This window comes from Betta splendens, chromosome 2 (genome assembly GCF_900634795.4).
Source record: "Betta splendens chromosome 2, fBetSpl5.4, whole genome shotgun sequence".
Classification (NCBI taxonomy): Eukaryota; Metazoa; Chordata; class Actinopteri; order Anabantiformes; family Osphronemidae; genus Betta; species Betta splendens.
Window position 1 is genome coordinate 25,561,833 of NC_040882.2, and position 26,300 is coordinate 25,588,132.

At 41.2% G+C, this 26,300-nt stretch overlaps 5 protein-coding genes and 1 long non-coding RNA gene across 9 annotated transcripts in view; 1 reads left to right on the forward strand and 5 right to left on the reverse strand.

Annotated features, from left to right (window-relative positions):
• The window catches only part of LOC129605077 (uncharacterized), a 51,660-nt gene that overhangs the window by 14,725 nt on the left and 10,635 nt on the right, over positions 1 to 26,300 (reverse strand). The gene's annotated exons all lie outside the window — the stretch shown is intronic.
• LOC114869142 (Fc receptor-like protein 5) lies at positions 329 to 7,690 on the reverse strand. Of its 2 annotated transcripts, none has more exons than XM_041073416.2 (6): positions 6,443 to 7,690; positions 2,543 to 2,578; positions 2,145 to 2,408; positions 1,103 to 1,360; positions 770 to 910; positions 329 to 690 (listed from the first exon to the last, which is right to left on the reverse strand). In XM_041073416.2, the coding sequence occupies exons 1-6, from the start codon at positions 6,486 to 6,488 to the stop codon at positions 644 to 646; spliced, it is 792 nt and encodes a 263-aa protein (XP_040929350.1). In that variant the 5' UTR covers positions 6,489 to 7,690; the 3' UTR covers positions 329 to 643. The 2 variants fall into 2 exon arrangements, with proteins under 2 accessions (XP_040929350.1, XP_040929352.1); XM_041073418.2 differs by lacking the exon at positions 6,443 to 7,690 and adding an exon at positions 3,082 to 3,161.
• Positions 329 to 26,300, reverse strand: part of LOC129602938 (uncharacterized) — a 32,217-nt gene continuing 6,245 nt past the window's right edge. Inside the window, exon 7 of the mRNA XM_055514095.1 lies at positions 329 to 597. The gene's annotated coding sequence lies outside the window, so the exon portion shown is untranslated. The remainder of the gene's footprint in view (positions 598 to 26,300) is intronic.
• On the forward strand, positions 4,139 to 10,601 carry LOC114868956 (butyrophilin subfamily 3 member A2-like). 2 transcript variants are annotated; one of them, XR_008696421.1, is made up of 7 exons: positions 4,139 to 4,285; positions 8,223 to 8,564; positions 8,640 to 8,978; positions 9,083 to 9,115; positions 9,549 to 9,653; positions 9,759 to 9,903; positions 10,207 to 10,601. XR_008696421.1 is itself a non-coding variant. In XM_055513877.1 (6 exons), the coding sequence occupies exons 1-6, from the start codon at positions 4,207 to 4,209 to the stop codon at positions 9,827 to 9,829; spliced, it is 969 nt and encodes a 322-aa protein (XP_055369852.1). In that variant the 5' UTR covers positions 4,139 to 4,206; the 3' UTR covers positions 9,830 to 10,601. The 2 variants fall into 2 exon arrangements, 1 of the variants encoding a protein (XP_055369852.1); XM_055513877.1 differs by having other exon boundaries at positions 9,759 to 10,601.
• On the reverse strand, positions 10,978 to 14,250 carry LOC114869167 (low affinity immunoglobulin gamma Fc region receptor II-like). Its single transcript, XM_029173112.3, has 5 exons — positions 14,127 to 14,250; positions 13,367 to 13,633; positions 12,305 to 12,577; positions 11,826 to 11,957; positions 10,978 to 11,451 (listed from the first exon to the last, which is right to left on the reverse strand). Exons 1-5 carry the CDS (start codon positions 14,155 to 14,157, stop codon positions 11,408 to 11,410), a joined length of 747 nt encoding a protein of 248 aa, XP_029028945.1. The 5' UTR covers positions 14,158 to 14,250; the 3' UTR covers positions 10,978 to 11,407.
• LOC114869259 (myelin-oligodendrocyte glycoprotein-like) lies at positions 22,725 to 25,311 on the reverse strand. Of its 2 annotated transcripts, none has more exons than XM_029173331.3 (5): positions 25,164 to 25,311; positions 24,240 to 24,617; positions 24,051 to 24,143; positions 23,865 to 23,968; positions 22,725 to 23,785 (listed from the first exon to the last, which is right to left on the reverse strand). In XM_029173331.3, the coding sequence occupies exons 1-5, from the start codon at positions 25,297 to 25,299 to the stop codon at positions 23,756 to 23,758; spliced, it is 741 nt and encodes a 246-aa protein (XP_029029164.2). In that variant the 5' UTR covers positions 25,300 to 25,311; the 3' UTR covers positions 22,725 to 23,755. The 2 variants fall into 2 exon arrangements, with proteins under 2 accessions (XP_029029164.2, XP_029029157.2); XM_029173324.3 differs by having other exon boundaries at positions 23,865 to 23,971.

The following is a 26,300-nucleotide window of genomic DNA, read 5'->3' on the forward strand; positions in this document are numbered from 1 at the left end:
GTAACACCTGAAGTTGCAGTTAACGCTGCTTGTGTTGTTTTTTATTACAGCAGCACAGGTTACAGGTGAGTGAAAGGTGTTTTCTAAGTCACTCACTCTTCTTCAGCTTTTAATGACTTGACATTAATCTGAAACAGTCGAACATAAGAAATGTGATTTAGTAGATTTACATTTAGTTCAATGGTTCAGAGAAGTGAAGGTATTGTTAAATCAATTGTGTATAAATACAAATACAAAAATATATCTACAAAAGTTAAAAAGTCACACTAATATTTGAAAGGGAACATCTGTGCACAGCTGCCTGGTGATGTTCTCTACAGTAACAGAGTCACATTCTGTCGCTTTATTAAACTGGCTCGTCTGTTATTGATTCAGTCAAAAGGTTACAACAACTGTTAAAAACATACAAAACTTTAAGAAGTTGATTAAAATCTTTACATTTAGCCAATAAAAGGCCACAATTTAGTCAAAGAGCTTCAACATCACTGAGGTTTCTACTGGTAATAAGTGACAAATAATGTTGATCAAAATATTCACAACAGGAAGTTGACTTCTGTTCTGTTACAGTAACTGAGCTGCATCTATAAAAATTGTCACCTGCAGATGAACAGGAAACTAAATGCTCCACTGTTTCCTTTGTGTTTCATCTCAGGCTGCGGTGAAAAGATCCTCTTTTAGCTTCAGCTCGATCTGCAGGAAGAACACACACGGTTAATGATCACTGTAAACGCAGCATGAACGTCAGGTCAGTTTCTGAGGCGTTCCGTACTTTTAGCCCACTTTCGGTACGTGTAAACGGCCAGAACCAGTACGAAGGTGAAGAGGACGAACAGCAGGACGCCGGACACCAGCCGAGTCACAACAGGAGGACGAGGAGGAAGAGTGGTGGGGGCCGCGGTCTGAGGTCGGTCTGGAAGGAGAACCCAGTGTGAGTCCAGTATGGCCCCAGTATTATCCCAGTATGAGCCCATTATGACTCTGTATAAGCCCAGTATAAGCCCAGTATGACCCAGTATGACCCAGTATGAGCCAGTATGAACCCATTATGACCCAGTATGAACCCAGTATGACCCAGTATGACCCAGTATGACCCAGTACTGACTCCTGACTCTCAGCCAGCTCTGCGGTGACTTTCCCTGTGACGGGTGTTCACACTGGTAGAAGCCTTCATCAGACGTGGAGACGGAGCGAAGCAGCTTCTTCCCTTTGTCCTCGGTTCCGATGAAAACCCCGTCTTTGTAGAACGACGCTGAGAAATCTGACGTGGGCGCAGAGTCTTCTTCTCTGTAAGAGCAGACGAACATCACGTCGTTGCCCTCAGACACAGGAAGAGCAGGACTCTCCAGAATCACAGGGCTCTCTAGGATTAAGAAGACCGACATATGAGCACTCAGACGTCTGTCATCAGGCGAGGAAGGGGTCACGTGATGCGTTTACTTGTCACTGCGATGCGTTTACTTGTCACGTGATGCATTTACTTGTCACTGCGATGCATTTACTTGTCACGGCGATTGTTTACTGTACTTGTTGCTGTGATGCGTTTACTATACTTGTCACTGTGATGCGTTTACTTGTTACTGTGATGCATTTACTTGTCACTGTGATGCATTTACTGTACTGTACTTGTCACTGCGATGTGTTTACTTATCACTGCGATGCGTTTACTGTACTGTACTTGTCACTGCGATGCATTTACTTGTCACTGTAATGTGTTTACTTGTCACTGTGATGCGTTTACTTGTCACTGCGATGTGTTTACTGTACTGTACTTCACTGTGATGCGTTTACTTGTCACGTGATGCGTTTACTTGTCACTGCGATGCATTTACTTGTCACTGCGATGCATTTACTTGTCACGGCGATTGTTTACTGTACTTGTTGCTGTGATGCGTTTAATATACTTGTCACTGTGATGCGTTTACTTGTCACTGTGATGCATTTACTTGTCACTGTGATGCATTTACTGTACTGTACTTGTCACTGCGATGTGTTTACTTATCACTGCGATGCGTTTACATGTCACTGCAATGCGTTTACTGTACTGTACTTCACTGTGATGCGTTTACTTGTCACTGCGATGCTTTTACTGTACTTTACTTATCACTGTGATGCGTTTACTTATCACTGTGATGCATTTACTGTACCTGTCACTGTGATGTTGACGCCGTTGCTGCGGTTCCCGCTCGCTGACTCGCACCAGTAGACTCCAGTGTCTGACGGGTCTGAGTCCTCGATGGTGCAGGTGGACCCGCTGGGGACGGCCCAGCCCAGCTGGCACCGCTGGACTGTCTGCTTGGACGTGTTCCTCCTTACACTCCAGTCGCTCCAGCCTCCTGGTGCAGAGCAGCTCAGGATGATTTCCTCGTACCAGAAGAAGAGTGACCTGTCAGGACGGAGGCTGAGTTCGGCTGCAACGAGTCAGAGACGGAACCAAAGCGATGCTGGTTCTAATTTAGACCATAAGAATCAAGGCTTTGGTTAATGGATAGAAGAGAAGACACTGATGACGCAAGTTCATCATCATCCTTCAACCCACACTTACCCACATCAGCTGCACTGTAGTGCCCTTGAGCCAGGCCTGCAACAGGCAGGGGGTGAAGGAGCAACGAGAGGGAGCCGTCATCATGAAGTCAAAGTCACAACAAACACTCAGCTGCAGATTGAGGTGGTTCTGACTAATGCTCATGTTGTTTTCAGGTTGGTGTCTAACCTGCTTCCACTTCCCATTTGATTCAGTTCATGTCTAATGTTTCACAGGAAATCACATATGAAACCACAGACAAAAAAACAAAAACCCTGTGGCTCTAACTTATTTAAGTGTGTAACTATAGTTTTTAAGAGTCTCAAACCTCCAGTTTTACTGCTCATTTGGTTTTAGCTTTGATAAAACTGAATAAATTAAAACCACCATGTTTCTGTCTTTAATGTGGGTTAACTTTATTTTACCTGATTCATTTTAACAATAAGTTACAGATGTGAGGTTGTTCTGTGGATGCAACAGGATCAGCCAATGACCTGCAGCCTGTGTGTGTTTGGTGGATGAGTGGAGCTGGAAGCGTTAGGAAGCGTTAAAGGACTCACAGAGCAGAAGGCAGAGAGACGCGGTGTCCATCATGCGCCGATGCAGAATGTGATGTTACAGTCACCACATCCTGATGTGAGCAGGAAACACTCACTGCTCAAAACCAGGTTATAGTAGACATCAGCATTTAGTCAATATCTAAACTCATTTAACTTAGGAACCCTGTAAATCCATCTTATCTGGGTCCAACGCGTTATCGTTGAAGCTCATGTTTCAGCAGATAAAAACATTTTTGTATTTATTGGATAATTAATTAGTTCCTTCACTGAACATTGTTGCTGCTGCTCTTATTGATGATCGTTAAAAGGTAAACTCCCTAAATTATGTCAGCGCTGCTTCAATGCAGGTGAACGTCTTTGCTGGAAAAATCTGATCTTCAGGTCTCATTAGTTACAAAAAACATGAAATGTGTCAGTTCAGCAGCTGGATTCTATTAGAACCATTGAAAAAACATTCTGATACAGAGGCGACAAGTGAAACGTCCATCAGAGATATTAGAACCATGATGAGACTGGATTCAACAAGTAGTTCAAAGTTCCTGAAACCTGCGGTCAGCAGCACCTCCTTCTACCAGGAGCGTCTCAGTGAAGTCACGTGACGTCTGCAGGAACCTGGACCTTCACAGAGCATCCCAAATGTCACGTTTCTGTGCATTCAGTAAACTTTTTGTTCTGCTTCAAGGTTTATATTGTCCAGTTTGGTTTGCTCTAATTGTAACAATTTATAAAAGCATTTAAAGCAATTAGACAAGTTCTAGTTTGAGTAATAATTGGTTTAAAAACTCATTTATTAGAGGAGCGAGAAAAAGTTTGACTTTGAACGACGTGACGTTTTAAGAGGGAACTATAGGGATAAAGTTTATAGATAGACTATAATATGGAAGTTCACTTTAGATCGTCATCGATCTGAAACAGACGCCTCGGTTATTCTGCCACACACTGATTGTGTCACAAAGACGTAACATGTTATAAATCTAAAGAATCGTGTTGTGGAGTTAACGTGAAGAAATGTTCGCATTTCCGCGTTGAAAAACTGAAGAGAAAGAGAAATTGAATCGTTCACAAGTGTTTCCTTCATGACTTGACAAAACACACAACGAAGACCTGTATAGTTTATCGGCTAAAATGGGACTAATTATTATTTATGAAGCCTTAATGTATTTGCTGGTACTTTTATTTAACTGTGCGGCGGCGCAAGTTTCAGGTGAGTTAAAGCGTCAGACTCGTTGACGCCTGAGGTGAATAAACTTTCGATCGAATGTAAATTTGAGTTTAGCTCAATGGGTGTCGGTGTAAAAATTAAATATATAAACTAAACCAAACACATTTAAAGGTAAAACGCGTAATTATTTTGGTTTATTGTGGGATTTTGTTGTTTGTTACATTTTAAAGAAATGTTTGATTTCTTGCCACATACGTTTTCCTACATCCTTCTTCCTCCTTTTTATTTCGTTAACTAATCTGTGTAGTTTAGATCAGACGTTCAATAATTGATCCTCATCCAGTGAATCCATCACCATCGTGTAGAACTGCGGTCAAGTGAGCCGTCGTTCGTTCATCCGTCGTTCAGCCGCGCTTCAAAAACGTCTTGCGCCCGTATTACGCGCTTTACAGCAGAGCACAAAACACGCTCGTCGCGACTTCCTCTTTTCATAGCGAGACGTCGGTCTGTTCAAAATATGGAAAACTACGAAACAAAATATTGCATATATAGAAAAACTGTCGCCTAATAAAGATATGTGTAAAAATACCATGTCATACTGTAAAACTTTTATAATTAATAACTTAACTTTGGTGCATAGTTCCAGGCTCCGACCCCTTTCCCCCTGATCTACTAGATGTGTACTATCACGACACAAAGATCTGTGTACTTTTACTGTATAGTTTAGGATTTATTCGTATTCAAATCTACCAAGTCATACTGTAACTGTATGGGCCGTATAGTCAACTTTAATCATTAATAACTTGACTTTGGTGCATAGTTCCAGGCCCAGACCACTTTCCCCTTGTTCTAGGGATGTACTATCCCCACACAAAGATTCATGTATTTTTACTGTATAGTTTAAGATTTCTTAGTATTTAAAACTAACATGTCACACTGTAATACAGTCAACTTTGATGATTAATACCTTGACTTTGGTGCATAGTTCCAAGCTCAGACCACTTTCCCCTTGTTCTGCTAGAGATGTACTATCACCCCACAAAGATTTGTGCACTTTTACTGTATAGTTTAGGATTTATTAGTATTCAAAACTGTATACTATAATGTATATAACCAAATATTCAGGATTAGATTTAATGCAATTATTCTCTCTTCACAATACAGACTTAAAAGAATAAAAAAGAAAATTACACACTACACTGTTTGTAGTGCAGTACTTATTGGTTTTGTGCTTGATTGTAAGGGCCATATTACAGCATAACATGGTACTACTAAAATCCTAAACTATACAGTAAAAGTACACAGATCTTTGTGTGGTGATAGTACATCTCTAGCAGAACAAGGGGAAAGTGGTCTGAGCCTGGAACTATGAACCAAAGTCAAGTTATTGATCATTAAAGTTGACTATACGGCCTATACAGTTACAGTATGACATGGTAGATTTGAATACTAATAAATCCTAAACTATACAGTAAAAATACAAGAATCTTTGTGTGATGATAGTACACATCTAGCAGGAATAGGAGAAAGTGGTCTGGGCCTGGAACTATGAACCAAAGTCAAGTTATTGATCATTAAAGTTGACTATACGGTATACAGTTACAGTATGAACTGGTAGTTTTGAATACTAATAAATCCTAAACTATACAGTAAAAATACACAGATCTTTGTATGGTGATAGTACACATCTAGTAGATCAGGGGGAAAGTGGTCTGAGCCTGGAACTATGCACCAAAGTTAAGTTATTAATTACAAAGGTTCATGACATGGTATTTTTAAATACTAATAAATGCTTAATTTTACAGTAAAGGTACACAGATCTTTATTAGGCGACAGTTTTTCTATATATGCAATATTTTGTTTCGTAGTTTTCCATATTTTGAACAGACCAGACGTGTCGCTATGAAAAGAGGATGTCGCGACGAGCGTGTTTTGTGCTCTGCTGTAAAGCGCGTAATACGGGCGCAAGACGTTTTTGAAGCGCGGCTGGATGAACGACGGATGAACGAACGACGGCTCACTTGACCGCAGTCTGGTACTGCCTCTGATTTCTCATTTAAAATAAACCTGTCAGGTTTTGGGTTTATTTCCGGTTTTATTTTGGTATTTCCGTTCATGTTGCTGCCAGCTTTTCCGGTCCATATCACTCCACCTGTCTGTCATTAGCAATCATGCCAGTATTTAACCACCAGTACTCACCTGTATCCTCTGCCAGATTGTCGTGATTTTTTCCGCATTCCAGCATTCGTTTGGTCCCCAGTCTGATACCGTTTCTGTTTCCGAGCCCGACCTAGTCTTTGCCTTGTCTGTACCGTTGCTGAGCCTGTTCATTGCTGACCACTGCTTGTTTAACTGACGCTGAGACCGCCTAGCCCTTGTCTGTCCTGTCGTCGAGCCTGTATGTTACTGACCATCGCCTGTCCACTGACGCCGAACTGCCCGATCCCCCGGTACCGTATTCCTGTCTCTCTGTTACCGACCCGTGCTTGTCTGACTGCCGTTATCAGCCTGTCCCTTGTCTGAAGACTGTGCCAGTGATCTCCAGCTTACTATTCTGTACCCTGCACAATAAACATTATTTTATTGGAACAAGTTGGACTCTGTGCCGTGTATGTGGGTCCGGTCTGTCGAGACAACTGCTGCGCCTGACAAAACTGAATGTCACTGTGATGCGTGTTACGATGCTGGATCAGAGGAGGCGGCATCACAACAAGCAAACGGGTTCCAAACATCAAGATTTATCACTGGTCAAACAATGAGACAGGGTTCAGCTGCTGCTCAAATTCCATTTCCTTAAGCGTTCATGCTCCAGAAGCATTTGCTTCTCTCTTGGCAGCTGCTCTTTGTTCATCTTGAAGTTGTAATTCCTGATGAAGCCAGTTTAATTAATTTCAACTATATCAGCATCTGAGCTTTGAGATATATTTGCTTTAGGTGTAGACACAAGCAGAAGACAGAACATCAAGCTCCATTAATATGGTCCTAAAGGCTTTTTAATATTTTCTTTTAATCATTTTTCACTACCAGTAATAATAAAAGCATTATAATGTTTAGCAAGTTATAAAGTTGGCCTTTGGTCCAACCTCTGAAGCGCCTGCAGCCACACATGCTCTGTGTCTCTGCTGCTCAGCTGCGTTACAGCAGCCAACTCTGTCTGATTGACCTTAATAAACCTGTTGGTTGCAACCAGTTTGTTTCTACTGATGTCGGTTCCTTTGAGTCAGGTCGTAACACTTTGTCAGCGCTCTTCACGTATCGGACCCACATGCACAGCTTCGAGACAAGAAGGTGAGTAGAAGTTTGTTTTAATTCGAGGTGAGGTCCAAGATACAGGCGATGGTCATACACGGGTCAGTCTCAGGCGACGGCACAGACAAAGAGCAGCCAGAATCAGGTAATCAGCAGGCAGTGGCAGCAAAACCAGCCTGGCAACGACAGGCAAAAACAGGAAGAGGCACTAGGTCGAACACAGGACAGGATCAAAAGGAAAACGCTGGAAAGTGGTGTGAACATGCAACAATCTGGCAAATGAGTTACGTGAGTGCTGGAGGTTAAACGGAGAGACCAATGACACATAGGCTGCAGCTGAAGTCACATGAATGGGTGACAAGTGGAAACTAGACACGGGTGAACCAGAACCGGAAGTAAATGTGACTAAGAAAAACAGTTCATGCATGTGGAGCCGTCACACACATCAGCTGATAAAAGAGGACAAAAAAAGAAGAAAAGAATTCTTGTTAAGTGAAGTTTTCCTTCTTCTGCAGTAATTGAACATTGTGTCTTAGTGGTTTTGTAACACTGATTTGGTGTCATGTGACAGTGATGAGACTGACAGAACGAAAAACAAAGCTTGTTAATATCTGACTACACTCTGTAACAGCATCATACGTACAGTATGAGTTCTTATTTCTTAGGACATTGAAGGTAAATAAAACTTCATCGGTGCAGCAGCTCATTTTCTATTGTTCTTTTATTGCAGGATCCAGTTTTCTGAATTGTTCCACTCCAAACATCATCGTCTGGCCTGGTAGTGACGTCATCCTACCGTGTCGTCTTCAACCTCCACTGAGTGCTGAGTCCATGAGGGTTGAGTGGACCAGACCTGATCTGGAGCCAGGATTCATCCATGTTTACCAGGACGGACGCTTTTTATATGAGCTTCAAAATCCACATTATACTTATCGCACAAGTCTGTTTGTGGATCAGCTGCCTAATGGAGACGTCTCCCTGAAACTGTCCAGAGTGACTCAGTCTGATGCAGGAACATACAGATGTTCCCTTCCCTCAGTGCAGCAGGAAGCGTCTGTGCAGCTCAGTGTTGGTGAGTCACACGCTTTATGTTGGAACAGAGACGTCTGGAACAGAACAGTAATTGAACCCATGTTTGTCTCTGCAGGGTCAGAGGTCGTTGGATCTGATCAACCAGTTCGAGCAGAAGTTGGTGATGACGTCATTCTGCCGTGTCACATGGAGCCTCCGGTTGATGTCACAACTCTGACTGTGGAGTGGACGACACGCAACGGAGAAGTTGTGCACAAGTTTGAGAGTCGAAAAGACAACACAGATATTCAGAACGATACATTTAAAGGCAGAACTTCTCTCTTCCACGATGAGATGCACAAAGGAAACATTTCACTGAAACTGATCAACGTGACTCTGACAGATGCAGGAAATTACACCTGTTCTGTTCGCAAACGACTACAAAAAAAGAAGGACAACGTTGAGCTGTTTGTTGGTGAGTCCAGACAAATGAACACTAATCCAATATTTGAAATAATTCAAAATTTCTAACATTCATCATTTATAGGCCCAATTCTAACTGTAAACATGTTTTAACAGATTCAATAGATAAAAAAGAAAGAGATGATGACAGTAAGTGAATGAGTTTCATTCATTTGTGTTTCACATCCACATATTAACATCATCATCACAGTCTGTAAATCCAGCACTCGTTCAACATGGAGCCATGGAGACAGAAGCGAACTCGCTGCTTTCTATGAGCCTGAAACCAGAAGACGTGCAGAACAGCTGATCTCAGACCTGCTGAATGAAACGAGCTGCTCTCATTAATGAACATGCAGACAATGCTGTTCTGCCTCCACGGCTCTGTCTGCATCGCTCCAACTCAAATGACCTGTTCACCTGCAGCTCCACCTGATCTGAAACCTGAACAGGAAAACTGAAAGTTTTTAACTTTCTGATTTACATAATTGTAGTTATTTCTTGTTGTGAGCATTGTAAGAGTTAGGGGTTATGGTGATAATAATCTAATCCATGTTTTAATTCCATCCATCCGTCATTTCAGGTAAGACCACTGCTCTTACTGCTGTTCACATCACCATCATCATCAACCTTCTTGCCTTTGTCCTGATTGCTGGTGTAGCAGGTTTAATTTGGCGGAGACATCAAAGTAAGTTACATCAATTCCTGCAAAATCCTTTCACCCTCCATTAGTTTTGTGTTTATTTACAGTACAGGGACAAATCTAGACTGATTTTCTGTTTGTCTTGTGTAGGAAAATATAGACAAAATGTGGCTTATGTGACCAAATGCAGAAAACAAATTTCTCCACTGTGGGACAAATAAAGAACTTTCCTTTTCTTCTACTACACCATCGTCCTGCACTGCATTTAAACCTGAACTTTTATCATTTTTGTGAAGATAATGTCTTTTTGAGTTGTTTGACAAGGTTCTACAAACAGAGCAGAAGGAACATGTCACCTGTTTCCTTTCTCATCCTTTATAACTGTTCTTACTCATCTGAATCAATGTGTGGTACCATAGAACGGTACAGAACCTACCAGCCTCCAACATGCATCTATACTTTATCTGTTTTATTTGCTGTGATGATGTACATATGGTTGTTATATTTATTGTTTAAATGCATTTTGCACATTCTTCAACAACAGAGAAAATGTGTTTAAATTGACCAGGGACCAAAACACTGACTCCCAGTTAACATGGAGCCAGTGGGTTTATTCACAACCTGACTACGAAAACAGTTTCTAAGCAAAAAACATGTGAAAAGCTTTTCTGACGTCAAGAATGTGAATCCAGAATGTGGACTTTGTTATGAACCAGTGGCCCTTTTATTTCAGATGGAGATAAACTGATGTGTTGTTCCATCTGTGCTGGTTCCTCCTTCTGTCCAGAGACTGTTTGCTCTGAGCATATGTTACTTCTCTTATGTTTCGGAGTCTAATCCTTTGGATGAACGAAGAGTGTATGTGGAATTTCCAAAAATCCTTTTTGGACTTTTAGGAAGTACCTCTTAAAATAAAGTTGTCTTGTGGTGATTTATCCATGTATAATTTAATGTATAATCTTTAAATTTAATTAAAATTATAAAAGACACAAAGGCAGTGTGACTTACAGTACACACCCAATTGTCCTGGTGGTGTTAACGTGTTGTGACCCAAACCAACACTGAGCAACAACAGAACCGAGCTGAGACGACGTCTCTGACTGTCGTCACTATGAGCGACAAAGAACAGGAGGCTGAACAGGACCATCATCATCATCAGTAAGAACTAATAAAGCAATGGAAAACGAGGCTTATCGGGCAGATGTTGATCATCTGGATTAAACTACAACTTGTTTGAAGCTGTTGTTTCTCTACTTCAGGTTTTCTGTGTTTTACTATACTTGTAAAACTCCATTGAAATGATTTTTTCTACTTTCTTTTTAGAAAGTTCCCATTTTTATAAGTGTACTGTAAATAAACATTAAACATGTTAAAAACATGAAACATGTTTTATTTTCATTTCTTGTCATGAAGGGTTTTACTTTTTGTAGCACAAGGATCTTTTTTTGGACGAGCGGCTCTTCTGGTCAGACAAGCTGAACAAGATCAAAGCAGAAACACAGCAGGAATAAGAATCAGACCAGAACCTTCAGCCTGAACTGTAACTTCAAGGTTCTCATTAGAATTGTTGATAACAGATTTTATTGTAATAACTCTCTTCTCTCATTGTGTGTGTGTGTGTGTGTGTGTGTGTGTGTGTGTGTGTGTGTGTGTGTGTGTGTGTGTGTGTGTTGTTTACTGATTTAATACAGAAATAGTAAATATCCAGTGCGACAGTTATTATTATCATAAACAATAAAAACACTGAAGAACAAAAACAACATTTTGCTTTTTCTTCATCATCGTTCTCCTCTTCGTTCTTATATGAGACGACCGACTGAAGCTCGTCTGTTTTCCCTTCGAGCTGCAGAAGAAGCACAAACGTTTTGTCATCAGGCTTTTTCCCATCGTCACCGTCTTAACTGCTCATTAATGTCACATCTGTCTGTGCTGAGCTTCGCTCTGAGGCTGCAGCTTCGTGGAGGCTTAAAGTTACTTTAGCTTCACTTCCTGTTTACTCCAGCACTATTTCACTGTATTAGTCACTCAGCCATCGCCATGGCAACATGCAACTTCTGCAGAGCCTCAGTTTAGGTCAGACTGTTTATAGTCCTCACCGCTGGCTGTCGTTAGTTTGCTTCACAGGTCAATAGGCTTCATTCATGTTGACTTTAAAGTGACTTTGTGCTTCAGTTCACTGATCCTTGGGATCAGCAGCAGCTTTAGGCGCGTTCTCACCTCGCGTCCACCTCACGAACCCGTAGACACACACTATTATAACGAGTGTGTAGAGGACGAGCAGCAGGACGACGCACGCGATCGTAGACGGAGACAGGAACGACGAGCGAATGGTCTGGAAACGATGTGTGACTGTAAAAACAGAAAACATCGTCAGCTGATTCACAGACATGAAAGAAGAACAAGACAAAACAAAATGCCTGGAGTTAAAACAGCAGCTTCACTATCAGATAGATGAGATCTGTGTAGAGCAAGGTATGTGTGTGTGTGTGTGTGTGTGTGTGTGTGTGTGTGTGTGTGTGTGTGTGTGTGTGCGTGCGTGCGTGCGTGCGTGCGTGCGTGTGTCTGCATGTGTGTCTCTGCGTGCGTGTTGATGTTTGTTTGATGTGTGAGATCAAACTGGTTTTTCATCCAGTCCACAGAGGTTCCTGCTGCTCTGGACCAGAACCTCCTCACACTGAACGGGTTCAGGGTTTCACCTTGGACGTCTCCTGTGACTCTGAGGTGACTCTGAGGCGACTTCCCCTTTGACGGATGCTCACACCTGTAGAAACCTTGGTCCGATGTGGACACGGACGGAAGCAGGACGGTTCCTTCAGGCTCCGTCCCAATGAAAACACCGTCTTTATAGAAGGTGGCTTTGAAGTCTGAGGTGGAAAACGCTGCATGTCTTTGCTTGTGTGAACAGCGAAGAGTCACTGTGTCTCCCTCCTTCACAGGAAGCGACGGAACCTCCAGGATCACGTCATCGGCTGAAACACAAAGCACAGACGTTCAGTCGGACGTTCTCCAGCCTTTAACAGTTTGTTACAACACAAAAAGGCTCAACATGAGGCCCATTAAATTAGTTTAATCATGTATCTCCACTTTGTTGTTTCAGACTGTGGGACATCATCAAACCCACAGACACAAACAAACCATCACGTCTCTGCTTTTCTGTTCAGTGCTTTGATGTCTGATTTGAATCATGTCATAAATAACAGTGTTTGTATTTCACAGTTCACTTGTTCATTTATTGTACATTAAGAAGAGAATTTACTTCTTCTTGCTTCCAGACCAAAGTTTGCATGAAAATTCAAGTTTGTGCCACCACTTATTTTAGAGCATTGTGAAATAATTTCACCTCAAGTTTGATATTTCAAGTGATGGACTGTGTATAATCATAATCACGAATCTAATGTCAGCGAGAATTTGATAGACTTAATCCAGATGTGGAGCAGTGTTTGGTCTGAACGCTGGCATTTCAGCAGAACCTTCAGACCTCGTGGTGAGTGAGGAGCTGGTGACTGGTTCCGATCTGCAGCCACAGAACCTGATCACGCTGCATTAATGGGTCGATCATGTTATTCTCCAGGGAGTTTAAACGCATCAGGTCTGTGTGGATCCGATGCTTCAACTGAGCCATGCAACAATAAACATGAACCAGAGCACCCACATTTGGGTGAGTGAAGCTGAAATAAGCAAAGCCTCAAACAGTCTGACCGCTGTATTAAAATACATCCCATAATCATTCAGCAGCAGCTGCACTGTTTCACTCTCACCATTCACCGTGATGCTGAGGACGTCGCTGCTCTCCCCAGACTCAGACTCACACCAGTAAAGCCCAGTGTCTGCTGGGTACAGGCTGCGAATGAGGCACTGGGATCCATCCCAGCGGCCCCAGTCAGCGCCGCATGAAAGGTCAGACCCAGTCGACACGTTCCTCTTCACTGTCCAGGCCACGACGTTCCCCGACGCGGAGCAGCTCACACTGAGCTTCTCGTAGCGAAAGAACTGCGTCCGGTCCGGCTGGATGCTCAGTATGGCTGCTGCAGGTCAAACAGGAAGAGACGCGTCAGCCGCTCCCTCTGTGCTTAAACAGCCGCTACACACGACTTTAACCTGAGACCAGTGGATGTGTGTTTTACCTAATGTGGATCATATGAGTCACTGCATGAACCACGCATGAACAACCATCAGCAGCGTCCGTTATAGTTATAAAGCTAACGATGCTAAGAACATTAGTGGCTGCAGTCAGCATTTGTTCAGTGTTTAGGAAACTTAACTTACAGAAAAATGCAGGAAAATCCATAACGTTTCCATAAAAAACTAAGTTCAGGACAAAACTAGGCTCCAATAAATAACAAATCAAAAAGCAAACTGTGATAATTTTTGGTCACAGATCATGTAAAAGAAAAATTTTCCTTTTTCTGCAAATTTCAAATACAAAACCACTAATACACAAAGCATGAGTGACAATTAAAGAGTACAACAATAACATGAGGAGCAGGTAAAGTATAAACTACAAACATCATGTCTTACACATCAGAGGGTAGAAGGACGTGATCTCCATCTTGATGCTGTCGTCTGTACTGGCTCTGAATCAACCCACTTCCTGACTCTGACCACAGTCAGACAGAGAAACAAACAAGTACTGTATCGTCTGTGTTGTGACTGTGAAGTCAGATGAGATGCACTGGACTGTTAACATGCACATTATGTGTGTGCAGCACAGACATTTGGAAAACACATGAACTTCATGGCAACTGTCACTCTCCATTGAGATGCAGCAGAGTAAAGTCTGCAACATTGTGATCTGCAGTGAGAGCAGAGAGCAGGTGGAGGAGCAGCTGGAGAGGTGGAGGTTTGTGTAAGACAGAACACATGAGTCTAAACCAGAGATAGAACAGTGAGGCTGCAGCGGCTGAGGTGAAGAAGCTGCAGCATGATGGTGAGTGTGAAAAGAGGTGGAGGCGAGTGCAGGCGGGTGGAGCGGGTGGAGGAAAGTGTTTGTGACACCTAATATACAGTATTAGGGCTAATAATATTATTAGTTCAGCTGGGCTCTATATCATGAAGGCACAAGCAAAACAAAATCACATAGAAGCACATGTTTACACAACAAATGTTAATTTAATTAAATCAATCACATATATTTTTACACGCAGATTTAATCACATTTACGTGTATTTTGCTCACAGCATCAAAATGCTATTAGACAAAAATGTCAAATGCTATTAATAAAAAGGCGTCAGGTTGAGTTTGCAACCATAATAAAAGCCGTTCATTACAGTAACTTCAAGCTGCAACGCGTTTGTTGACCACCAGGTGTCACAGTAATGAACCCTTGTTCGATACAAGCTTCACCAGCAGTTACTCTTCAGGCCGAACGTGGGGCTCGCACCAACCATGACACCCGATGAACTCAGACAACAGTCATGTTCTAACAGCTGATCTGGGTCACAGTTCCGGCTTTGCTGAACGTGTTGTATGTGGCGCTATGCTGAACGTGATTGGGCGCTTGTCACGTGACATCACGTGAGCCATTCAAGGAGCAGAGGAATTTTCCACCCCTAACCTTAACCTGGGTTACACTTAGATCAAAGTTCTCACTCTGTACTTTCTGTTTCAGTCTCTTGTCTGACTGTTTAAACTCATCAGAGTTTATCAGAGTGTTTGTAAGAGAAGCTTCCTCCCTCTGGTCTGACTGATCCAGCGTCTTCAGTCTTTGCTTCCTTCCTCTGTACGTGACCTGTGCTGCTGTCACCTCGTCCTCAGCCTTTCAGTCTATCAGGTGGAGGTGGAGTCAAGGACAGAGTTTGTCCTGCTGCTCTGCAAAACCAGCAGACGTCAGGTTGTTGTGGACGCAAAGAGGGGACAGGACGGTGCAGCCATCAGCAGGACGCCAAACCCACCACCAGTTATTACAACAAGAGTGGCAACGTTACAGCTACATGAATGAACAGCAATGTTTATTCAATAATTATTACTATGGAGAAGGCTTCCAAAATGACCAAATACCAAAATAAAGTGTTTTTATCGTTTCTGTTTCTCTATGAAGCTTCATTTATTCTCTACAAGATAAAATCCAACAATTAGGTAAATATATACCTAATACCTACCTATATAATAAATTAATAAATGTTTTTATCACAGCTCACTTATAGTCACATTTTGGAAAACTGGAAAACCACATAGTATTGATTAAATCATCACTGATAAGCTGATAAGTGATGGGTCATGATGTGCATCAAGCTCATTTTGTGTAAATGTTGTAAAGCCATTTATTAAAATTTAACAACGCCATAAAATAACTTTTATAAATGTACATGCATATTTATCACGTTTTAGCCTGTCTGCATGCAACCAATAACAAAATGCTGAATGAGAAAAAATGAATTTTTTACATAAATTTCAATTTTAATGACGCTCTACAATAAGATCAAGCCAATGATGACAGGCTGATTTGTTTCCATTCTGTTACAATGAGAGCAGTAAAATAGCATTGTATGGAGGTGGAGGAGGGGACAGAGAAGGTGCATGAGGTGAGATGCTAAGTGTGATTTAAAACATAAGATTTAACAAACCTCCAGAAGACAAACAGTCTGTCTCCATCACATCTGACTATAAAGTTCTACACTCAACAGTTGCTAAACTTCCTGCAGCATAAGTCACCTCCAGCTAACTGTCATGTGAAATAAAACCTATATGAACCTTACAAGACTTAAAAATAAACGCTGCAAAGCAACAACATAAACAAGAGAGAGAGAGAATATAAAAACAGCGTGAGCCACGCTTTCCCACACAACCTACCAGGAGCATTTTTATCAGCACCATGAGAGCGGAGAGAGATGATTGGAAGATTATGGAAAAAACACAGGTCTCAGAGGAAATTAATAAATCATTTAAAAAAAGAATGACTCAAGAGATACAATTAACAAATACAAAAATGAAATTGTGATTTAGTGAACACAATTGATAATATAATTTTAGATACAATATTTATATATAATTAACATATGAATTCATACAGGGGGAACAGGCTGTGATGATGGAGGACAGTGTCATTGGAGCTCACACAATGTGCTGTCACAGTATGATTAGCGCATCTGAGTTGTAAAGAAGGAACGAGTGGGATATGAAAATGTAGAACCAATGTTAGAGAAGGTCAGAGGACAACGGCTGTGGAACCCAAATGTCACTGGGTGAGACCACAGTGAGCACAGTGGTTCTCCTCCTGACACGTGTCTGATTAAAGCTATTCTCAGTTGCAATTATCAAACACTAATCGGCCTGCAGTTTGTAGCTAGCACTTAGCTACATCATTTGTTAGCTTGTCTTGCTTTTGTTTATACTTCAACATGTTACATCCAATGTAGTCTGTTGAAGTCTCCCACTGTTTGTTTAGCTGGGGGTTTCGCTGGCATCAACGCTGTTTATTGTATTTAACTTGTGATATGTGTAAATCCAGCTTCTCTAGATTTAATTTGTCACTGTTGAAGCTCACGTGTCAGAAGATAAAAAATTGCATTTGATCTATTGTTAAACTAACTGGAAAATGAATTACTTCATAAACTATTCACTGGTCAAACATTGTTTTAGAAGAAGAAAGAAAAAGAAATTAACCCTTAATAGTCCCACAGTGGGGAAATTCATTCTCTGCATTTGACCCATCCCCCTTGGGGGAGCAGTGAGCTGCCACATGAGCGGCGCTCGGGGAGCTAGCGCGAAGTGTCTTGCTCAGGGACACACCTGATGCCGAGGCGGGGGATCGAACCGCAGACCTTTTGCCTTCCGAGGTCGACACGCTACCAACTGAGCTACGAGTTTGATGGTTGATGATCTAAATTCCTAAAATAACTCAGCACTGTTTTAATGCAGGTGAACGTCTTTGTTGGTAAACCCAGAAGTTCAGGTCTCATTAGTTACAAGAAATAGGAATTAACAAGATCTGAAAACAAACAGAACACAACGTGTCAGTTCAGCAGCTGGATTCTATTAGAACCAGTGTTATCTGACCTAATCTGATACAAAGGCGACAAGTAAAAGCTATGTCACAGATATTAGAGCTTATGCTTTGAAGTCAATGAGAAGAGGTTTTTCCTCTTTCGCTGCTCAGACTGAGCTCAAAACTTTGTTTTTGTTCTTCAGCAACAGCAAAAACATTACTGATACTTACTGAGAGAAGAAATCGGATCAGTTCATCTAAGCTGAGGCATTTTTTTGAATGCCAGCCTTCACTGAGGACAATAATGCTGTTTTCTTGACATTGGTTCTGTTCTGTGGATTTGTTTGCAGTTTTTAAATAAAAATGTTTGATTAAAATATTTAAAGGAAGAACTGTTTTGAAACAGAATCAATGCACAAAACTAGGCAATTATAAGGTTGTTATAAAACTGTTTGTTTGAGTTTAGTTCTAGTTCAGTTCCGTGGATTTATTTTCAGTTTTGTCCAATGTTTGATTAAAATATTAAACAAAAGAATGGTTTTGTAGTCAAATAAATGCGCAAAACTAATCATTTATGAAGCTTTTCAAGAAAACACTGCACATAAAATGGTTTTCAACACAACCCATTAATTAAATTAATTCAGTTATGGTAGAATAAAGGCCTACAAAAATTTAAGGAGTCCAAAGAGACGGCTCTCTGAAAAGAGCTGAACTTCCCATCACTAATCAGAGCCAAGATGAGACTGGATTCAACAAGTAGACTTTAGTGAAAGTTCATGAAACCTGCAGCAGCATCTCCTTCTACCAGGAGCTTCTCACTGGAGTCACGTGATGCTGCAGGTACGGGGTCCATCAGGTTTCACTGTGAGAGCATTGAACTTTCTTTTCTGCTTTAAGGTTTAAGTTGTCCAGTTTGGTTTGGTCTAATTGTAAGAATCTTATAAATTTGTAAGCCATTTAAAAAGTTATGGTTTCAGTAATTACTGGTTGGAGACGTTTTAAAAACAATCTTGATGAGAACTGAGACAAAGTTTGACTTTGAACCTGACGTTTTAACAGGAAACTATTTAGGGATAAATAGTATAGATTAAAGATAGAATATAATAGATTAAATGGAAGCTCACTTTAGATCATCATTGTCCTGAAACGGAAGTTATTCTGTCTCATACTGATTGTGTCAAAAAGATGTAAAATGTAGAGATGGCGAAATCGAAGCCTCATGAATCACTGAGCAATTTCTTTCACTGTTGGGCTGAAATCGACACATTGCTCATTTGCATCATTTGACACAGTCAGAACAGCGGCATCTGCTGGTTGTGTGTGAGAACTGCACCAGAGCAAACTGACCAAACCCTCACTGATACGTTATCACGGAGCATGTTTTATTCTTAAATTAAAGGTATTTAATCAAAGGTGTGTAATTGTGTTTTTCTGTGCATAATAATAATATATTACATTACTACAAAGGCTTTTATTTTAGAAACGCTTCCACAGAACGTGTCTTTAATCTGCTTCTCACTACAGCTCCAGTTTTGGAGAAGAGCTGCTCACACTGATGTCTGACCGTTGAACATATTTTACTGCGGTCAAGTGAGCCGTCGTTCGTTCATCCGTCGTTCAGCCGCGCTTCAGAAACGTCTTGCGCCCGTATTACGCGCTTTACAGCAGAGCACAAAACACGCTCGTCGCGACTTCCTCTTTTCATAGCGACACGTCTGGTCTGTTCAAAATATTGAAAAATACGAAACAAACTATTGCATATATAGAAAAAACTGTCGCCTAATAAAGATCTGTATACTTTTACTGTAAAATTAAGCATTTATTAGTATTTAAAACTACCATGTCATACTGTGAAACTTTTATAATTAATAACTTAACTTTGGTGCATAGTTCCAGGCTCAGACCACTTTCCCTTTGTTCTACTAGAGGTGTACTATTACCCCACAAAGATCTGTGTACTTTTACTGTATAGTTTTGGATTTATTAGTATTCAAAACTACCATGTCATACTGTAATACAGTCAACTTTGATCATTAATAACTTGACTTTGGTGCATAGTTCCAGGCTCAGACCACTTTCTCCTATTTCTGCTAGATGTGTACTATCATCACACAAAGATTCATGTATTTTTACTGTATAGTTTTGGATTTATTAGTATTCAAAACTACCAGTTCAAACTGTAACTGTATGGGCCGTATAGTCAACTTTAATCGTTAATAACTAGACTTTGGTGCATAGTTCCAGGCCCAGACCACTTCCCCCTTGTTCTACTAGATGTGTACTATCACCCCACAAAAATTCATGTATTTTTACTGTATAGTTTAGGATTTAGCAGTACTTGAAAGTACTATGTCATACTGTAATACAGTCAACTTTGATGATCAATAACTTGACTTTGGCGCATAGTTCCAGGCTCAGACCACTTTCCCCTTGTTCTACTAGTGATGTACTATCACCCCACAAAGATCTGTGTACTTTTACTGTATAGTTTAGGATTTTAGTAGTACCATGTTATGCTGAAATATGGCCCTTACAGTCAAGCATAAAACCAATAAGTACTGCACTACAAACAGTGTAGTGTGTAATTTTATTTTTTATTGTTTTAAGTCTGTATTGTGAAGAGAGAATAATTGCATTAAATCTAATCCTGAATATTTGGTTATATACATTTTGTATTTACATTTTAGTGTTCAAAACTAGATATTACAATGTGTAAGAACAGAGACGGCAATAACTTTGATAAAACAAACTCCAGACATGGGAAATGGTTTAATGAGAACAAATAAAGATTTCAGCATCCATCCATTTTCAACCGCTTTTTCTGGGGGCGGGTCGCGGGGGCAACAGTCTAAGCAAACTCCAAACTTCCCTCTCTCCGGACACTTCCTCCAGTTCAGCCCAGGACCTGTTTGCCTTGGGAGACATTTAGCCCCCGACAACATAGCTCCTGGGGTCATTCAGGCACACAAACTCCTCCACCACGTTAATGTATGTTTCACACATAAATATTCAGTTTTTGACTGTTCAATGACTTTATATTAAATATTAAACATTTAGTTTCAAAATTAAAAGTCACACTTTGGAGTCCTTACAGATGTTAATAAGAGGATTTAATGTGTGTGTGCTTAGCCTCACTCAGTTTTTTATATGAAAAGTGACATAATCTGGGCCTGGCATTATGCACTAAAGTCAAGTTATTCATCATCATAGTTGAATATAAGGCCCATAGAGTATTACAGTATGACATGGTAGTTTTGAATACTAATAAATTCTAAACTATACAGTAAAAATACACGAATCTTTGTGTGGTGATAGTACACATCTAGTAGAACAAGGAGAAAGTGGTCTGAGCCTGGAACTATGCACCAAAGTCGAATTAATAATCATCAAAGTTGACTGTATTACAGTATGACATAGTACTTTCAAGTACTGGTAAATCCTAAACTATACAGTAAAAATACATGAATCTTTGTGTGGTGATAGTACACATCTAGTAGAACAAGGAGAAAGTGGTCTGAGCCTGGAACTATGCACCAAAGTCGAATTAATAATCATCAAAGTTGACTGTATTACAGTATGACATAGTACTTTCAAGTACTGGTAAATCCTAAACTATACAGTAAAAATACATGAATCTTTGTGTGGTGATAGTACACATCTAGTAGAATAAGGAGAAAGTGGTCTGAGCCTGGAACTATGCACCAAAGTCAAGTTATTAATCATCAAAGTTGACTGTATTACAGTATGACATGGTAGTTTTGAATACTAATAAATCCTAAACTATACAGTAAAAATACATGAATATTTGTGTTGTGATAATACATCTCTAGTAGATCAGGGGGAAAGTGGTCTGAGCCTGGAACTATGCATCAAAGTTAAGTTAATAATTATAAAGGTTTTACAGTATGACATGGTATTTTTAAATACTAATAAATGCTTAATTTTACAGTAAAAGTGCAGAGATCTTTATTAGGCGACAGTTTTTCTATATATGCAAAATTTTGTTTCGTAGATTTCCATATTTTGAACAGCCTGACGTCTCGCTATTAAGAGGAAGTCGCGACGAGCGTGTTTTGTGCTCTGCTGTAAAGCGCGTAATACGGGCGCAAGACGTTTTTGAAGCGCGGCTGGCTGAACGACGGATGAACGAACGACGGCTCACTTGACCGCAGTCATATTTTGATTGGATGTGACTCTGTGTCAAAATGTAGTTGTGGATATCTTTACTTACTGTATTGACTTGTCATGAATACATTACAAATATCTGTAATGTGAATCATCTATCTTATAGATGTTAAGTCCGTTTTCCATCTTAATGAAGCTTTGACATATTTAAACAACCAGCCCCTTTAAACTGCAGACAAGCAGCTCGGCGATCACGTGACTTGCCGACGCCTCTCACTCGCATTGGTCACGGGGCTGAAGAGAAAGCGAAAGTGAAGCTGGTCCGCGGTTGAAGTGCAATTCATTATTCATGTGTAAAATGAAAATTGAATAACGACTTTTTATGCTGTGTTTCGCTTACGTAAATCGGTAAAACACATTTGCGATATACTGATTCTTCTTTTCTCTACTTTCAAAACGAAATAAGAAAAAGGGAAACCGGGGGCGGGGCCAGTCGTCGGACCTTCACAATAAAACACCCAAGAGCATTTGAAGCGCAACATCGGCAAATATTTGTCACTCTTGGAGGATTGTCTTAACGAGGCGATGCGCGCTCCCGCGTGCGGAAACCAATTTCTGGCAGACAGTCACTTTTTGGCATTAGGGGGGCGCTCTACCTCCTTTCTTCTCTCTCTCTCTCTCTCTCTCACTCTTAATTGTTTAATAAAAGGTTCATAATTTAATTGGTCGTTGTCTGTGATTATTTGTACATGGTTTTGCAGCACTGGTGATTTGAGTCGGCTATGGTACGGAGTTCACCCTTCAACTAACTTAATTCGATTGAGTCTGTATTGGCTTTTCCAAATTGGTTATTGGTCCCTGGAAACAGACTGTGACCAGTCCCAGTCTCCAGTTCTGTTTACTGTCACTTACGTCCTTCTCACGACTGGGGAGTTCTGTTGGTGCTGGTCCACCTGGCTGGTGTAAATCTGTCAACTGAGATAAATAAACCTTCGATGATCTAATATTCACCGACAGCAGCAAACTGCCACAGTGCCCTCGAGCAAGACAGGAAGTGACTGCCCGAGCAAAGTCTGCAGTAATTTTAATTAAAAAATAAAACTGGCCACATGCACATTTTACATTTTAGTTTTATCTTTATACAAGTATGAATCAATGAAATATACTTGTGTTATGGATGCATTCAAATAAAAAGTTATGTTTGACAATGAACAACTGAACATAAGCCAAGATAATAATTTATTTAGTTTGTTTCTAACCTACACTTTTTTATGCTGTTGTCTATAAAGATATGCACCAACAGTCAGAATAATGAGCAGGAGGCCAAACAGGGAAAAAGTGTAAATGTTTTAACAAAGAAGAAGAATTGAGTGAATCACAGCCTGGTGGAGTCATTGTTTCCCTATGGACAGAGGCTACAGTAGTTGGATCCAGGCCTCAGGCTCATTTAGGTTTTACGAAGAAAAGACCTAAAGCAGCTGCGTCTACGCAGGTGTTCTTTTGGTAACACAGGTGCTTTCAGTGTGGTTGGTTTGGGGAACGTCAGACAGATCAACCTGGAAAATCCCCAAACTACACAACCGCTGCTATCACATATAAACAACAGTGATTGAATCCAAGTCTGCGTCATATAAAACTTAACTCATTCTTCATGGATGAAACAAAGGCTCCTTCACAGGACGTCGGTCTGTTACGAGGCCAACACACTCCCACAGGTTTAACACACATGAAACACTAACAAGGATGAATCACAATGAATCAACAGCTGCATCTTAAACGTGTTTGAGTGGTGTAGTGTCCATCATCTCTGACCCACAAAGGCTCCGACCAGAAACGACTCTGGTGGATGTTAATAATCTGTGGAAGAAGTCTTTTTGTTGAATCCACAGACATGATGTAATGATAAACTGCTTGAACATCAGCCTGCTGACTGAAGCCCTTTGACCCATAAACATCACAGATGTCGTCTGGTTGCATCTCATTATCACGTTGAGCGGACAGGTCCTCAACAGGACAGTTTGCTGCTTTTTGGTATCAACCATCACTGGGTCCCTGGTATAAAAACTGATTTAAATCCCTAATGACACTCAACTAGTCCTTACGCAGGATCCCGGGTTCTTCTGGAGTCCTGGACAAAGAATCAAAAAGCCAATAAACCAACAGGCTGCGTGACCACATGGGACGTGTTCTGTTTATTTCCTACTCACGTCTTTTAAGCTGTTTTTTTTATAATGACGCCACAAACACACTCCACCAAGCAGCTCAAGGACACAGAATGACGCTGCAAGAATGCCCAGACTGGACCGACCTCCTGCTGTGAAAAGACACAAAAGCTCCAGTAGCTGAAAAACAATTGACGAGAACAACCTTCAGACACGTTCCTGTTTTCTGACCTGCAGCATTTGTTTGGTCCTGTGGTTCTTGGGTTGTGAGGTTTCTGGGATCCAGAGGCGTCTCTGTTGTTGAGGGTTTAATCAAATATGGATCTAGGAGGAAAAAGACGTCCTCAAACTTAATATTTAAACTTTACCTTAACATGAGGAACCGTTAGACGTTTTCATGTGAACGTGACGCGTTCTCACCGACCACCAGCTGCACCGTGGCCTCCCTCACTGCGCTCTTTAACTTGGGGATGAAGCATCTGTATCTGGCTGCGTCTGCCAGCGTCACGTTGAGGATCTTCAGGGATACGTTCCCATGTCTCAGCTGCTCCGTGAGCAGCTCCGTCCTCCCAGCGTACGACCTGAGCTTCATGTCTGTCACTTCGCCTCCGTTACGGTGCACGTGCACGTACTGGACCCGCCTCAGCGGATCCCACGGGTCGGGCTGGAGGTCGGGTTTGGACCACTCCACCGTCAGAGCCTGTATGTCGACCGGAGGCTCCAGGTGACAGCGCAGCACCACGTCATCACCCGGGGCCGAGGAGATGAGGCGAGGAGAAGCCATCACCACAGCCTGAGCTGCAGGAAAACAGCAAATACACAGCCTTCTATGGATTCATCTTCAGAATCCATTAGGTAAATACTCCTGTTTACACATGACTGAAGGAAAACAAGTCACCTGCTGAATCAGGAAAGAGGAAAATTTAAATCATTATATTTCCTTCCCTCAGAGTCATCTGACACAAAGGCGTTTGTATCAGAATCATTGTTCATTATCAGAGTATGACTCCATCAGCTGATTAGTGAGTCTCAGTCATGCTTGTTATTCACGGGTGTCAGTAATAACGGGATCTTATTTTCGTTCATCTTTATAACGCTGAATTTCTCAATCTTAACGATGTGACTGAGCACAAATTATCCAACCTTGTTATCGTTTTCAGATCACTGTATGAAGCCAAGCCAACATCGGCCGATAAAACCGTAGATCGAGGTCGATTCGATCAAATCGACTTCTATAAAATCCATATAAAATTAACGCATCAACAACGAGGTTACAGCAGTTTGTAATGATCCAGATCAACACGTTGAGTCAAATTAACCTGGTTAGTGAGTGAATGATTTTACCTTCAGGTGGTGAAGAGACGAAGAAAACAAAAACCAGGATCCACAACGAGAACGTGTGACTCGGTTCTTTACGGTCCATTTTACAGACGCTCAATAGAAACAAACCAGCCGCCTTTCTGTTCAATTTATAAAGCATCGCGAGACACGCCTACGCGATGACGTCACGAAATAGCGACGGGCAATGTCTCAGCTGATCTGGATCTGGAAAAAACCTTGGGATCCCCCAAAAAGCTACCGGAGGAGAGAGGGGGCGTTTGCTGAGAGTCTGCTCCCCTAATTAAGAATAGGATAAAGTAATACAGTGATTTAAAAGTGAAAGGAGGTCCAGCGTTTATAAATGATGAGACACGGGGTGAGACTTTATTAATGCTACACATCAGTCAGAAAAGTTGTCTTTTTGTTTTTATCAATGAAGCTGTTGTACAAAGGAAAAGGTGCCTGTGTGTTGATCTCTCTCTATGATGGCAAAGTGAAACACAAGTGAAACAGGTTTTGTTAAAGTGGCTCAGCATGAAAAACAGTGGAGGAGTTGATCATCTCTGAAAAAGGCCAATAATAAATACATCAAACTAAAATGAGTTAAAGTAAAAGAAAAATCAATGAAGAAAGTAGGTGATCAGAAGATTAGAACTCACAGCATTTAACAGTAAATGATGAAATGGGGCAAGAAAAGGGAACCAATAAAATCACAGCAGAGGACGAGAGACATTGAATCAGCTTTAACTTGTGTGACACTGAAGTGTTGAGATGCGATTTATAAACTGTAGAAATAAATATATAAATATACAGCACTGAGCTCCAGACAGAGTTCACATGGGAATTATTATTGGCTGTGATGAGACACTGACAGAGAAAAGTGTCCACATATCTCTGTGAACGCTTCAGTGGTAGATGATTGTAAGAAGTTAACTCTAAAGTACTAGTAGTAATTTTCGCCGTATAAGAAGCACTTTTTTTCGCAAAACTGAAGGGGAAAAGATGGTGCGTCTTATACGGTGAATGCAGAGATCCGCGGAGCGCGGTCACCGCCATAGGAAGGGCCGCGGCTTCGGTCTAGCTCCGGGGCCGTCGGCCATCTTGGTACACCCGGCGGTGCGCGCTGATGTCATCACGCCCTCTGCTCGTCGATCCCACCAT

Excerpts from the sequence above, each read along its gene's own strand:
- LOC114868956 (XM_055513877.1), top strand. The coding sequence starts at position 4,207 with ATGGGACTAATTATTATTTATGAAGCCTTAATGTATTTGCTGGTACTT. Across the intron at positions 4,286-8,222 it reads TGCGGCGGCGCAAGTTTCAG|GATCCAGTTTTCTGAATTGT; the intron begins GTGAGTTAAAGC and ends CTTTTATTGCAG. Across the intron at positions 9,654-9,758 it reads AATTTGGCGGAGACATCAAA|GAAAATATAGACAAAATGTG; the intron begins GTAAGTTACATC and ends TGTCTTGTGTAG.
- LOC114869142 (XM_041073416.2), bottom strand. The coding sequence starts at position 6,488 with ATGCTGGAATGCGGAAAAAATCACGACAATCTGGCAGAGGATACAG. Across the intron at positions 2,409-2,542 it reads CTACAGTGCAGCTGATGTGG|CCGAACTCAGCCTCCGTCCT; the intron begins GTAAGTGTGGGT and ends GACTCGTTGCAG. Across the intron at positions 1,361-2,144 it reads CGTCAACATCACAGTGACAG|AGAGCCCTGTGATTCTGGAG; the intron begins GTACAGTAAATG and ends TCTTAATCCTAG.
- LOC114869167 (XM_029173112.3), bottom strand. The coding sequence starts at position 14,157 with ATGGAGATCACGTCCTTCTACCCTCTGATGT. Across the intron at positions 11,958-12,304 it reads AGTCACAGGAGACGTCCAAG|TCACACATCGTTTCCAGACC; the intron begins GTGAAACCCTGA and ends CTGTTTTTACAG. Across the intron at positions 11,452-11,825 it reads GTTCGTGAGGTGGACGCGAG|CTCGAAGGGAAAACAGACGA; the intron begins GTGAGAACGCGC and ends CTTCTTCTGCAG.
- LOC114869259 (XM_029173324.3), bottom strand. The coding sequence starts at position 25,299 with ATGCTTTATAAATTGAACAGAAAGGCGGCTGGTTTGTTTCTATTGAGC. Across the intron at positions 24,618-25,163 it reads CGTCTCTTCACCACCTGAAG|CTCAGGCTGTGGTGATGGCT; the intron begins GTAAAATCATTC and ends GTTTTCCTGCAG. Across the intron at positions 23,786-23,864 it reads AAAAAAACAGCTTAAAAGAC|GACTCCAGAAGAACCCGGGA; the intron begins GTGAGTAGGAAA and ends TTCTTTGTCCAG.